This window comes from Centroberyx affinis, unplaced genomic scaffold (assembly GCF_046629955.1).
Source record: "Centroberyx affinis isolate AG114_WGS23_722 - 3 ecotype Tasmania unplaced genomic scaffold, CSIRO-AGI_Caff_v1 ptg000514l_1, whole genome shotgun sequence".
Classification (NCBI taxonomy): domain Eukaryota; kingdom Metazoa; phylum Chordata; class Actinopteri; order Beryciformes; family Berycidae; genus Centroberyx; species Centroberyx affinis.
The window spans coordinates 646,462-660,000 of record NW_027279163.1 but is presented as its reverse complement, the minus strand read 5'-3'; the positions used below and the strand labels follow the sequence as shown (position 1 = coordinate 660,000).

At 45.4% G+C, this 13,539-nt stretch overlaps 1 protein-coding gene across 1 annotated transcript in view; it reads left to right on the top strand.

Annotated features, from left to right (window-relative positions):
• LOC139642714 (serine/threonine-protein phosphatase 2A 55 kDa regulatory subunit B beta isoform) overlaps positions 1-13,539 on the top strand; it is a 19,169-nt gene extending 5,630 nt beyond the window's left edge. Inside the window, exons 2-10 of the mRNA XM_071517676.1 lie at positions 3,031-3,128; positions 3,602-3,767; positions 4,723-4,835; positions 7,673-7,850; positions 8,333-8,497; positions 10,687-10,856; positions 11,695-11,786; positions 11,877-12,000; positions 12,419-13,539. Coding sequence (XP_071373777.1) covers positions 3,031-3,128; positions 3,602-3,767; positions 4,723-4,835; positions 7,673-7,850; positions 8,333-8,497; positions 10,687-10,856; positions 11,695-11,786; positions 11,877-12,000; positions 12,419-12,574 — 1,262 coding nt within the window. The 3' untranslated portion in view covers positions 12,575-13,539. The remainder of the gene's footprint in view (positions 1-3,030; positions 3,129-3,601; positions 3,768-4,722; positions 4,836-7,672; positions 7,851-8,332; positions 8,498-10,686; positions 10,857-11,694; positions 11,787-11,876; positions 12,001-12,418) is intronic.

Genomic DNA, 13,539 nt, shown 5'->3' with positions numbered 1-13,539 from the left:
CAACACCCCCCCTCCCCCCCTGCACTTCTCTCAGATTGGGCTAGACTTCCCTTTCTCTCAATATGATTTATTTTAGCTGCACGATAGTGGCACTTTCTGCTATGCGTGATGGACGTATTGCATGCCTGGGCGTCTATAAATACATTCAGTATCCTCACTCACTTCCCTGTACTTCTGGCTTCTCATGCAGTGTTCTCATTCCAGAATCAATGCATATCTATGTTTCCATCCAATTGGTTTGACTCCCAATTCTATATTGCATGCTGTAGGGGCTACTGAGGTTCAGATTGGTGCGTAGAAACAGATAAGCGCTGTGCCACGCCGTACGTGCATGCACGCAGACACACAGTCACACACACACACACACACGCACACACACACACACACATACACATACAGTGCCCATACACACACAGCACAGCAGCAGGCCAACAGGCTTGTCTGTGTTATTACTGGTGATGGATGTGTGTTATCTTCCGCGTCTCTCTGATGCATCTAGAAGCCCTGACCTGCCTGTGTCAGACCTGGCTGCCCACAGGATTTATGGCCTTCATCCAGTTATGGTCTGCTGATGAAGGTCTGTGTGTGTGTGTGTGTGTGTGTGTGTGTGTGAGAGAGAGTCTGTAAGTACACATTTGATCAGCCAAGTCGCCAGCCTGGTTCTAATTCCAATCCACCTCAAACCTCAGATGCCATGCCAGCCAACCGTGCTCAGATAATAAAAACCTGATCCGATACAAGCAGGAATCATTCAGGAGACTCCGCCCACTCTGCCCCCTGCCAATAATCAAATTATTCCTCATAATGAATTTTCACTCTAAGAGAAATTGTATGTTACCGTTCAAACACAATTCCATCAGTGGCTGAGGTTGAATAGATTGCCTGTCTGGTTAGAATACATTTGCATGAGGAAAACTCATTTAGGGAAGCGTTCCATCACGTTATTCTTAGTTTCAGCTTCAGTGACTCTCCCTGGCTGTTCATTCAGTGAGATGATTGAAGGATGTATCCGTGTGTAAACTCGTTAAACGGCCTCCATCAATTACTGTTTCTCCTCAGTGGCTTAATGTGTTGATGATGAGGGAAGGAGAGAGTGAGCAGGAGAGGGCAGGGAGTGGAGGAGAAAGAAAAGGATTTTATAAGAGGAGAGGAGAGTGAAAGACAAAAAGAGAGAGAGTTTGATTCAAGAATGCTGACTGCTAAGCCGTTTCCATTCGCTTCACACCAGTAGCTGTGGACTGCTGGCGTTGGGAAAGATACTATTGGGTGTGTGTGTGTGTGTGTGTGTGTGTGTGTGTTGGGGGATCGCACGTGCATGTGTGTGTGTGAGCGTTTGGCAGATACTGTAGATACACAGAGAGAGAGATAACTCTAGCTTGTGTTTGTGTGTGTGCGTGTGCGCGTGCCAGTGTGTCTGCGGTGCGTGCGACAACAATATGGTGTGTCAGTGGGGTACTCCCAGGCTGTAATTAGGTCAGAGTGTGTCTCGTCTAGGAAATGTTATTAGTTCCTAGATTCAAATATGATTAGGATTGCCCCCCGCCCCCCGTCATTATCAACACATGGCTGTGAGAATCCCTCCGCTCAGTTTGGGGTCTCATCAACCGAGCTGCAGAAAAGAATATGGCTTTCTCTTCTACACCGCTCTGCAACAAATTGAAACTAGGGGAGGATGCATAACACACACACACACACACACACACACACAGAGAGACATGACGCTTACTCATTCTCACTAGCGTCTCCACCATGTGAAACAGCTTTATGCAGAGAGATGAGCCAGTCTACAGGGAGTCTATTGTCTAAAGAAGCTGTGTGCTGCATCGAACTGCACGCACTCCCCCAGATGCAGCACTGGGTTTTCACTCTATTGCAGCACTCTCTCTCACTCTGTCTGCTGAATTACAGCTAGCATCAGCAACTAAGTCTGAGAGCTATTGGCACACACAGACACACACACACACACACACACATACACACCCCTATGACTGCCGCTAGAGACGGAAACGGTCTCCATAGCAACATTCCCTTCTCCTGTTCAGCGCTCCGCCAGTAGCAGGTCCACAGAGGGCGTGGGGGGTACAAAACAACAAGCTCTCTCTCACTTTCTCTCTCTCAATCTCTCTCTCTCTCTCTCTCTCTCTCTCTCTCTCTCTCTCCCTCTCCCTCTCTCCCTCTCTGCCTCGCTCTCTCTAATATGTCTCATATTATTGTCATAGATAAATAGAGGGCTAGCTTCTGCTGTGGTGTGTGACAGACATTATGCTGAGCGTTTTTTAGCCCGGGGCTGTATAATAATTACAGTCACCATTAGCCTCTCCTAAATCCAGGCAGATGTATGTCTTTGAGGAGGAGAGGAAAAGCTACCTTAAGGGTAGGTGTCTGTTATTTACCTTTCAGTGAAACTGTAGCCATGCAGAGACACAGAGGAATGGTGGCGATAGCTTGTGAGCGACGAAATGATGTATTATTGCAGTTATATTTTGTTGATGCGCTGTCACGAAAGCGATAAAGTGTGTTTTGCCTTCACGTCTAGACCTCACTCTATATGTCAGTGCCAGGAGACTGCATGGTTTAAAGGTTTACGACTGTGGATTTAAGATGTCAGGATTCCTATTCTAATGAAGGAGCAGGAGCGTCACTGAGCAGCATGGGGTCTCGCAGCCAGGAGAGGAGAGATGAATGGCATTGTTAGTGTGGCGGCAGCATGCTTTAAAAGTAGGAGTGTAATTAAATGGCACAGATTGGCTCACTTCAATCAGACGAGAGGGTGAATTAGTTGATTATCACATAGCGGCTCACCCAGCGGTTCCTCCTAACCCATATTTCGCCAAACTAGGTTATCTGTGCTAGAGAGTTCTCTGCGGGTTTGTCACAGCATTTCCAAGATTCCCCTCCCCTGATGTATTTTTCAGAAGTCTTTGTGCCAGCTCTCACTAAAAGGCCTTTCCTTTTGTCTGACTGATATCTTGATCGCCTTGTGCTCTTCCACACTGACATTTTCCCTCTCCTCTGCTTCCTGTGTTGCAGCTGACATTATCTCGACGGTGGAGTTTAACTCATCGGGGGAGCTGTTGGCCACCGGGGATAAAGGAGGCAGAGTGGTTGTCTTCCAGAGGGAGCAGGAGGTAAGGCAGTGCCCACAATGCAACACTAATTACACTGCTCTACTGCCTTGGGCAATTGACAGAGTCTTGAAACACTAAACTTGGGGTAAAGATTGGTTGCAAGAAGATAAATGGCCACCAACCAGCAAATTAAGGTTTTCATTCCAAAATGCTGTTTATCCATTTTGGATTTTTTTTGCAATATTTGTCAATATTTCAAAAATGCAGATGGTTATACCCTCAAAAATGTAACTCCTTTGCAAGGAATAGTCTTAAAATGACCTATAGTATTTAGTATTCATGCCAGCAATGATTTTGTGAGAGTTGGTTTCAATCTTTTCAAATGTTGGATATCTTGTTTAGGAATGAAACTCATATAATCTCAGTTTCTGGGAAACAATAATGGAATCTCCTGAGATACACAACAAGCAGCTCAAACTGTCGATCTGGATTGCAAGATCAAACTGTATTTCTCCCTCTGTTCCCCGCCGCAGAGTAAGAGCCAGCCCCAGCGTCGAGGGGAGTACAATGTTTACAGCACCTTCCAGAGCCACGAGCCGGAGTTTGACTACCTGAAGAGTTTGGAGATTGAGGAGAAGATCAACAAGATCAGATGGCTTCCGCAGCAGAACGCCGCCTACTTCCTGCTCTCCACCAATGGTAGGCAAGGAAGGAGCTAGTGTAGGAAGGAAAGACACAAGTGGCAATATCCTGTGCCAGTATGGTCACGGCTGAAAGAAAACCAGTGGTAATCTATCATGAGAGCATGTTTAAAGATAGGCTTAGTGTTGTGCTTTGTCAATAACAATGACAACCCAGAGCAGAGTCCACTCCTCACGCTCCAGAATGGACGGGTGTACAGATGATGCTATTTAAAAGGATATGTTATTTTCCTCAGAGCAAGCTGTTATTAATATCACATGAAAATGTCCTTTTGGCCGTTTTATCTACATGTGTTCCACTTGACTGAGCCAGTGCCACCAGCAGAAGCGTTTCAGATTGAAAACTTCATGCATGGCTGCCACAGCAGGAACACACACACACACACACACACACACACACACACACAGACACACACTTACTCAAAGAGACACACACACATCAGCAGAGAGACGTCTTGCAGATTGTGAGCTTCATGCATGGCTGCCACAGAAGTGCTAGCGGTGGCTGGAGCAGATGGTGGAGGGTCCTGTGGCGATGGCCTCGCAGCCCCGACACCAACAGTCACCACAGAAATTAATAAAAAAAAAAAAAAAAAACACCAACCTGACTGCTGTTGCAATCCAATTCACTAGACCAAGAAAATGGATTGTAAGTGTTGTTTATGTAACACAAAATTGGAAAGACTCCTGATGCCTTTTTTTCAGGTTGAAGCATTCAGCAGGGAAATGAAGTCAACTTGTAGATTGATATCAGTGACATCAGAATGTACACAGCAGCCGCCATTCATCATGCTAGCTGGCACCTGCCCAGCTACATGCCAGATTGGCCACCCAACCCCCCGCATCCTTCTTGCATCTCGCATTCGCTGTAGTGAGCCATGTTCTAACTGTTTGTGTGTGTGTGCGTGTGTGTGCGTGTGTGTGCGTGTGTGTGTGTGATGTATCCATCCCAGACAAGACAGTGAAGCTGTGGAAGATCAGTGAGAGAGACAAGCGTCCAGAGGGCTACAACCTGAAGGATGAGGATGGACGGATCAGAGACCCGTCAACCATCACCTCACTGCGGGTGAGAGGCCACACACAACTCAGTCTAAAGGCCCATTCACACCTAGAGCGACAACTATAAAGATAACTATAAACTATAAACTATAACGATACACTGTTGCTCACACAGCATTCACACTACAATGATATCACCGGCGCCGAATATTCAGATAAAAAATGGAGCATGATTACTTTACTGATGGGCTTTTATTTAATTGCTCTCTACATGTGAACTCATAAACTCAAATATTCCCATCTATGTCTTTACCTGGGGTGTTGAAATTTTACTTTTTGGCAGGGGGTAAATGGCAGGTTATGAGTGGAAGACAGGGAGCATTTCAGAAAGATCAGATTAATCTTGTATGGGAAAAAGAAATCAAGCTCCAGTATCAGGATCCTTCCTTCCAGGACCGTTTATCTTACTGGTAAACTGGTTTTCTGCCATTTAGGGAATGGAAATCCATAAAACTGTAATTATGATGTGTTAATATCCCATGGGAGTAAGAAATGAAAACTGCAGTTTATACTGTTGCTGTAAATACTTTATGAGAGCAGAGAATTTTGAACCCTCAAAATGCACCATTCATTATAGCACTTTGTAAATAATTTAGACATGGACTTAAAATTTACATAGAGAAAAAAAATATTTCAGTGAAAATCGAAAAGGCTATGGCGCAATTTTCCACCAAATCGATGGGAAGGCCAAAGAAGCCAAGGTTTGTAATAAAGCTGTGCACAAGGGAAGGCCCAAACTCCTCAGAGCGCACATCAGGTAGTGTGAATAGGAACAGCTCAAACGAGACGATCTCAATCCGCTTAAGACACAAATAACTTTATGCAGTCTAAATTGGGCCCTGCATTAACTGCTGACATGTTTTTGTTTTTGTGTCATTTTATCATTCACACATTATGCTATTATAGCCTTCAGTCATGCCTATGTACAAATATTCTTACTATCCAGCCACACATGTCAGTATTCCTCACAGTTGATGCAGTTTTCCATTTAAATACATGATGAATATCATATGCTCAGTTCCAATACTGATGAATGATTTGCTGTCACCAGCAAACACACACAGTCACCGGCTCAGGACTCAGAGCGACAGAAGAAAGTGAGAATGAGTGATCGATATGTGCAGTGAGATGAATACCATGAAGGGGATCATCCTCTGTCTTCTCTCTCTCTCACTCTCTCTCACTCTCTATCTCTCTCTCTCACTCTCTCATCCTTATCACTCCACTACCTCCTGGTCTTTAATTTTCACACAAAGAGGCCAGACAGACAGGGCAATCTGTGTGTGTGTGTGTGTGTGTGTGTGTGTGTGTGTGTGTCGTGCTCTCCCCTCTCTGTCCCTGCCATAATAGATTAGTGCTGTGTTCAGCGTGTCTGTCCCTCTTTGTCTGGCTGGCCGGGGGATCATAGCAACCTGGAGGACAGGCCGGGACTGTGGCAATCCTGTTTAGGCGCCGTGAAATCTGTGTGGGGAGGAGGAGAGGTGGGAATAATTCAAGGGAAGAGTTGAAAAGTGTTATTGCAAAATTTTGGGGGAAAAAAACCTCTCTATATATAATCTGAGGTCCATCAATCAATATCTCTTTAACACATAAAGGATTCACTTTCTTGATGTGTATTGTCAACCCGAGACTTGTCACATTCCACCCTAATTTTGTGTTACCAATAGATTTTTAAGCGTATGTGTCACTTTTTTTCAAATGGGGGCTGTCTCAATATAGGTTTAAAATATTCAATATAGTTTAAAATATTCAATATAGTTTAAAATATTCAATATAGGTTTAAAATATTCAATTGTGTATAAATTAAAGAAGAGAATCAGCTGAGGCCCTGAGAAGGGGAAGGGGCAGGCGGAACAGTGTAACTGTCAGTGTTAGGGTTACGGGTTAATACGGTCCATGTCTCTCCGGACACCCAGTGAAAGACATGGAAATGAAGTGACACCCATGGAGATACAGCAGCCTGCTGGGCTGCCATGTCTCTCTCTCAGTGCCAGCGATGGAGGAGAGAAAAAGGGAAGAAGCAGTCGATTTGTTCTCCTCTCTCCCTCCCCTCCCTTCTCTCTTTGTCTGGGTTTTATCTGGCCAACGGGGGGCTGCATGCAGACTGGTGCTGGGCGTCTTTGAAGCCGGAGCAACGCTGTGCAGTGTGTGTGTGTGTGTTTGTGTGTGTGTATGTGTGTGTGTGTGTGTGTTTGTGTGTGAGCCTCATCTCAATTCTGCAGAGTTCAGTTATCATTCCTCAGCAGGGCCTAGCGATGCCCTCGGGCCATCTCTCTCTCTCTCTCTCTCTCCCTCCTCCCTTGCTCTCTCTCTTCTCTCCATCTGACAGCTCTCCCTCTCTCACACACACACACACACAAACAGGAGAGCAGGGATGAGTTCTTCAGTTATGTGTGGGAGAGAGAGAGAGAGAGAGAGAGAGAGAGAGAGAGAGAGAGAGAGAGAGAGAGAGAGAGGCGCGACCACAACACTCAATAGCCGTGTAACAGCAGATATTCACAGTCCGATTGAACTAGCTCATCAAACAGCCCCGCAGCCCTTCAATCACAGCCGCTATCTGAATGCTGTCTCTGTTTCATTAAGATTTGTGCAGCAAATGTCATATGCATCCCTGGAGTCATTCACTTTTGGTTCCCACACACACAAACACACGCTATATACACACACTCGCACATACACACCTAAAGATCAGGGATGCCCAGTAGGAAAATTGCTTTACAGTACATAAAATAGTGTTACGAAACTCCTTTCAAAGCCTTTAAGAAGATTCATTTTAATTTTTCTCCCCTCTATTTTTCTCTCCATTTCTATCCTCCTTCCTCACGGCCCCGTCTTCACCCCTAGGTGCCGGTGCTGCAGCCGATGGACCTGATGGTGGAGGCGACAGCCCGCCGCGTGTTCAGCAATGCCCACACCTACCACATCAACTCCATCTCTGTCAACTCCGACCTTCAGACCTACATCTCCACAGATGACCTCAGGGTGAACCTGTGGAACCTTGAAATCACTGACCGCAGCTTCAGTATCCTCTGCCGGCTAACGCATGCACATGCACACTCTACCTAAATGCATGGATCAATAGAAACGGTTCCTATTTGTGTCTTTTCTATGTTTGAGACCTCTTATAGATCCCAAAAAATAATGGTTGGAAAAGACACACATCCTCAGAAAAACACAATGTAATGGAGTCCAGTCCATAGAAACCTGTGTGTGTTAACACTAGAAAGAGCAATGTATTTGTAGGGGTCTAAATGAAGACCAACAAAGGGCATAAATATAATTATAAATACAATTTCCTTGAGAGATTTTGAAAAAACTAAGAACACCACTTTATACAGAAAGCTGAGATATTTCAGTGTTAAAATTCAAAACATTAGTCAATTGGCAGAGGCTTGGTCTTTCTAGTGTTAATTTTCCAACCACTGCACTATCTACCAAGTGAACCATGTTAGTCTTTAGTATTCGTGTAGAAGTAGTAGTTCTTCCTTAGCGCCTGTCTCTCAGACATTGTGGACATCAAGCCGTCCAACATGGAGGAGCTGACGGAGGTGATCACCTCGGCAGAGTTTCACCCCCAGCAGTGTCACACCTTCGCCTACAGCAGTAGCAAGGGCTCCATACGCCTGTGTGACATGAGACAGGCCGCACTCTGTGACAAACACTGCAAATGTGAGTACCAAAAGAGTGATAGATGGAAGAAGAAGACAAAGGAAAGAGTGATAGAAAAGAAGGTCTGGCTTAGTAAAACCTGCCTGAAGAGCTTAGGCTGTCAGAGTCAATATCATCTTGTATCATCTTGTTACACTTTATAGACTTCTTCTTTTATTCTATTATTTTTACTATTATATTGTTTTTACTCTCTATTCTTATATTTTTGATCTTGTGCTGTCTTCTTAGGTTTATGTGTTTTAATTAAAATTATTCCTAATAATAATGCGAATAATAAAAAAATTACTATGAGGTTTAAAGAAGGAATGGGAGGATGGAAACAGGAGAGGGAACACAAAATAGCAGAGAGACAGAGGATGACAGCAGCCTGTTCATGGTGGCTAATTCACATTCAGTATTTCTGCTTCAGCTCCACCTTTGTGTGGTCCCGACACTCAGCCTTCAGCCGGCTCAATATGCGAGGATTGATAACTACCCACTCATCAATAAATCTCTCAGTCTCAAACAATGAATGGCCTTCTCCCTAAGCTTAACATCACATGCATACACTCTTGATGGAATGAATAATGAATACATTGACATTTTAGCTGGAAAATCAATGGCTTAAGAGCAATCGCATTAGTCCCTCATGGACACACCTTGTTGTTCAATAATGTCAGTTATTTCCTCAGCCATATTGATGCGTTCACTGGACCGTGCGCTCATACATCCTGTTGAATTGCACATGAGCATTTGGGGCTAAATTAAAACACAGCTGGGATTTCGGGATCTTGCAGCAGGATGGGGGAGGAAACAATATTCAAATGCTCTGATTATTTGATATTGACATGCATTCGCCATTCCTTGACAGGTGCTTGCCCAGACATACAGCGCTAGGTTGCACACCACACACACACACAGACACACACACACACACACAGCAGGCAGGTGCACCCGTTTGCCTTAGGACAGGTCTGTTAATACGGACCTACTCTCTCACTGCATGAGCTCATATAGCTCAGAGCAATGTATAATGCCCTCCCTCCCACACACACACACACACACACACACACAGCTCCCCCTCCCCTTCACATGCACACACACACAAAACCCTCTGAACCTTCAACACAAACAAAACACACACACACACACACACACACATATATACAATCATACTGTATCCCCTCCCACACCAATAAATCTGTGAGGCGTCCTGGAGACTGTTGGAATCAATCAGTGTTAGAGAGAGAGGATGGATGGATGTTGGGAGGGGTGGGGTTTGAGGGGTTGGTGAGGGGGGGTGGGGATAGGAGGGGGTTGCCAAAGCACTGAGCCCCAGGCCAGAGAGAGAGGGACGAAACAGCCCCCCTGCCGACTCCCCAGGGACCCTATTATACACCCCAGGAGAGGGACGGAGGGAGGGCAGGGACGCATCTCACTGTCTGACACACACACACACACGCACACACACACACACAGTTGCATATATACATGCACAATTTGGCACACACTCATTCATACACAGACACACACAAATCCAGCAGGGCTCAAATGGGCCCAGCACTTTGACATTGATTTGTTTTTCTTATCCCTTCCTCATCCCCCAATTTTTTCATCTCTCACGCTGCATCCCTTGTTAGACTCCCCATTGACACATCACAGAGCCATTCTCCAATTCTCAGCAGAAGGGGGAGGAGGAGGAGGGTGGAGGTGGGGAGGATGGGAGGAGGGGAGGCGAGGGTGGAGGAGAGAAGAGAGGGAGGAGAGGAGAGGAGGGTGGGAGGAAAGAGGAGGAGAGGGAGCACAATAACTTGACAGCTAACGATGGAATGCCTGGCTCTTATCCCCAGTGTGCTGGCCTGCACACAGATCAGCAGCTGCCAGAATCAATATGAATCATAACCAATATTTACCAAGCATGTTGACCCACGGCTGTCCCCCTAAGCACACAGAGATATAATCCTCTGAAGAGATGCAGCTGCTGTAGCAAACCCAACACCCAGGCATTGTTGTGCTGTTATTGTTTCACTAATGACGGCCCCCACCGCCCAAACAAAATCTGTTTTATGTTTTCTCACAATGAATGATTAAAAGAGTTGCAGGGGGAAAAACAGCATCTCTTTTAAGCGCCGACCTCCTGCGGTGCAAATTCTTGCTTTCTACATCAGAAGATAACTGCCTTCCCTCCGTTGGTGCTCTCTCTCTCTCAGATTTTGAGGAACCAGAGGATCCATCCACACGCTCCTTCTTCTCTGAAATCATCTCATCCATCTCTGACGTGAAGTTCAGTCACAGCGGGCGCTACCTGATGACAAGGGACTACCTCACTGTCAAGGTGTGGGACCTTCACATGGAGAACAAACCACTTGAGACCTACCAGGTATGTATGCACCTTTGCTTTGCGCATTATGGTTGTGTGTGAGTGTGCTTTTACGTGCTTGTGAATCTGCCTCTCAGACAGGTGGTCTCCTCAAAAGACAATTCTCAGCCGGTCAAGTTAGTGAATAAAGGTTAGGTACAGATCAAATCAAACTTTATTGATTTCAGACTAATCACTCAACATAATCCTGTTCCACTGTCACCCCACCAATCTGTAACTGTCATCTTCAGCAATTACCCCAGGAGGGCTTATTGAGCTGACTGTCCATAGGAAGAGTGATAGTACTGGTGCTGGTGCAACCTGAAGGGCAAAACCTCCCACTGTGTGGTCATCAGGGTCAGATCCACACCATCTGATCACGGGAAGCCATCTTAGGGCAGGTCGTGACTGATAAGGTCATCAGCTGGGCTCAGGGGGGATTCCCTGTCCAATTGCAGCTCCACCTCCACCTGCTGCCTAGCATCTTAGTGTAGGTCACTAGGTCTGAAGGGATTACTGAAAGTAGAGCATATGGTATTAGAGCTTAAGGTTGCATGGTAGAGCACTGAAAGGCAAAGTGATGAATCTTAGATGCTGCTAAACAAATCTAAAAACCTGGTTAGGTGAGGATGGTTGGTTGCTGTTGTGGAATCAGGCAGGTGTCGCATAGTGATTGTGTCATCAGTCAGGCACATGGTTATGTTGTCACTGAGTAATGTAGTGGCACTGTAATAATGAAGCAATCAGTAGACGATCAGTAACACAGGTTATTCTTTTCGACACACACCTAGTCTCACTATTTATCCACAAACTATGTAATGCATAAAAGAAAGTAATGTTTTTTGTGTTTGTTTTACAGGTTCATGACTATTTACGGGGCAAACTTTGTTCTCTGTATGAGAACGACTGCATCTTTGACAAGTTTGAGTGTGTCTGGAATGGATCAGACAGGTGAGATTTCTCCCCAATCCGTCCATCCATCCATCCATCCATCCATCCATCCACCTCAATAAACCTCCTCTCTCCTCTGCTCCTCCTCAGCGTTATAATGACGGGCTCCTACAACAATTTCTTCCGAATGTTTGACCGGAACACCAAGCGTGACGTCACTCTGGAAGCATCCAGGGAGAACAGCAAGCCCAGAGCCATTCTCAAGCCGCGCAAGGTACAGTAGTCCTCATCAAAACAATTTTTCAACAGACCCTGGTTTAAAGCGGCACTATGCAAAAATGTTGGTGATGGGTATGGTCGTTGGGTGGGAAATCTTCTCTGCGATCAGGAAGTGATGAAGCGAAACTTAAAGTCCCCATGAAATTAACTCCCATTACTTTTATTTCCTGGAAAACAGTATCTTTCATGGTGACCTGATAAATAATAAGTAAATAATAATAAATATAAATTTCTAACCAATAAAACCATCAGATTTTTAGTCCTAAAAATGCAAACAGTTACCTCTCACTGCCACTTGGGGCTGCCAATGTGAAAAAATTGCATAGTGCAGCTCTAATTTATGCTTTTTTTTTTAACTATTTTAAATACTCATAAATCTTACCGTGGCCCTTATCCCCATTGCTGTCCACCAGGTGTGTGTAGGCGGGAAACGTCGTAAGGATGAGATCAGCGTGGACAGCCTAGACTTCAGTAAGAAGATCCTCCACACCACCTGGCACCCGCACGAGAACATCATCGCTGTAGCGGCCACCAACAACCTCTACATCTTCCAAGACAAGGTCAACTAGAGGGCCAACTGCCCCCCGCTGACCCCTGACCCCACCACACGTGAGGGGCTGCAGGGAGAGGTGGAGATGGAGAGAGAGAGAGAGAGATGGAGAAAGAGAGAGATGGATCCCTTATCTATATCCTCCTCCTCCTCTCCTCATGTCTAGTTGCTGCTGGTCTCGAGTTTCACCACTCTGCTAAGGAGGTGCGGAGTTTTCCGGAAGGGGAGTATCCAGTGACTGAATAGATTTTGGATAATGTGAATTTTTGGGAAGTGGGAAATTCTCAGCCTGGATACCGCTGGAAGAGAAAAAGGTACCTCTAAATCCAGAATGGGAAAAAAAACAAAAACACAAACTAGACTCCATCACACATGACACTCGCATTCCTCAATTTGACTTTTAATTTATTTAGCCATGCGGACACCTGAAGAAGTGAATCCTGTGCATTCATGCAACAAGAGGATTGCTGCATGAATAATGTAATGTAGCAGCCCTCTGGATCCTCGCCCTTGAAGAAAAGGGGTGGATGTGAGTACAGTGAACATAGAGCACACAGACAAAATCTAGCTTACATGATGGTGGCTCGTTGTCACGTAGCGACAGTGCCCCCTGTCTTTGAATCTGCTCATGCTGCAGTGCATGTGATCAACCCCAAGGTCTCAAACTGTGGAGTCATGAAGCTACTGGACAGTGCAACCCGCTGCAGAATCTCTACTGGAGAGGAAGAGACTGTTAAACTCTGACCCCTGACCCCCAGACTGTCTCAGTAGGACTGAAACTGAGAGTTGTTTCTGCCTGTGAAATAACACGGTCAATCTTTCTAGTCCCAATTTTCTGTCTCTCTGGTGAGACTGCTGTAGTCGGTAATGTGAATGAAGTCCTCGCAGGCTGTGTCAATGGTTTTATTTAATGCTGTTGTTTTATTAAGTCCTTCTCTTGGTCAACGATTCTGTTTAGAAGCTGTGGTGCCTTCTTTTGGTATG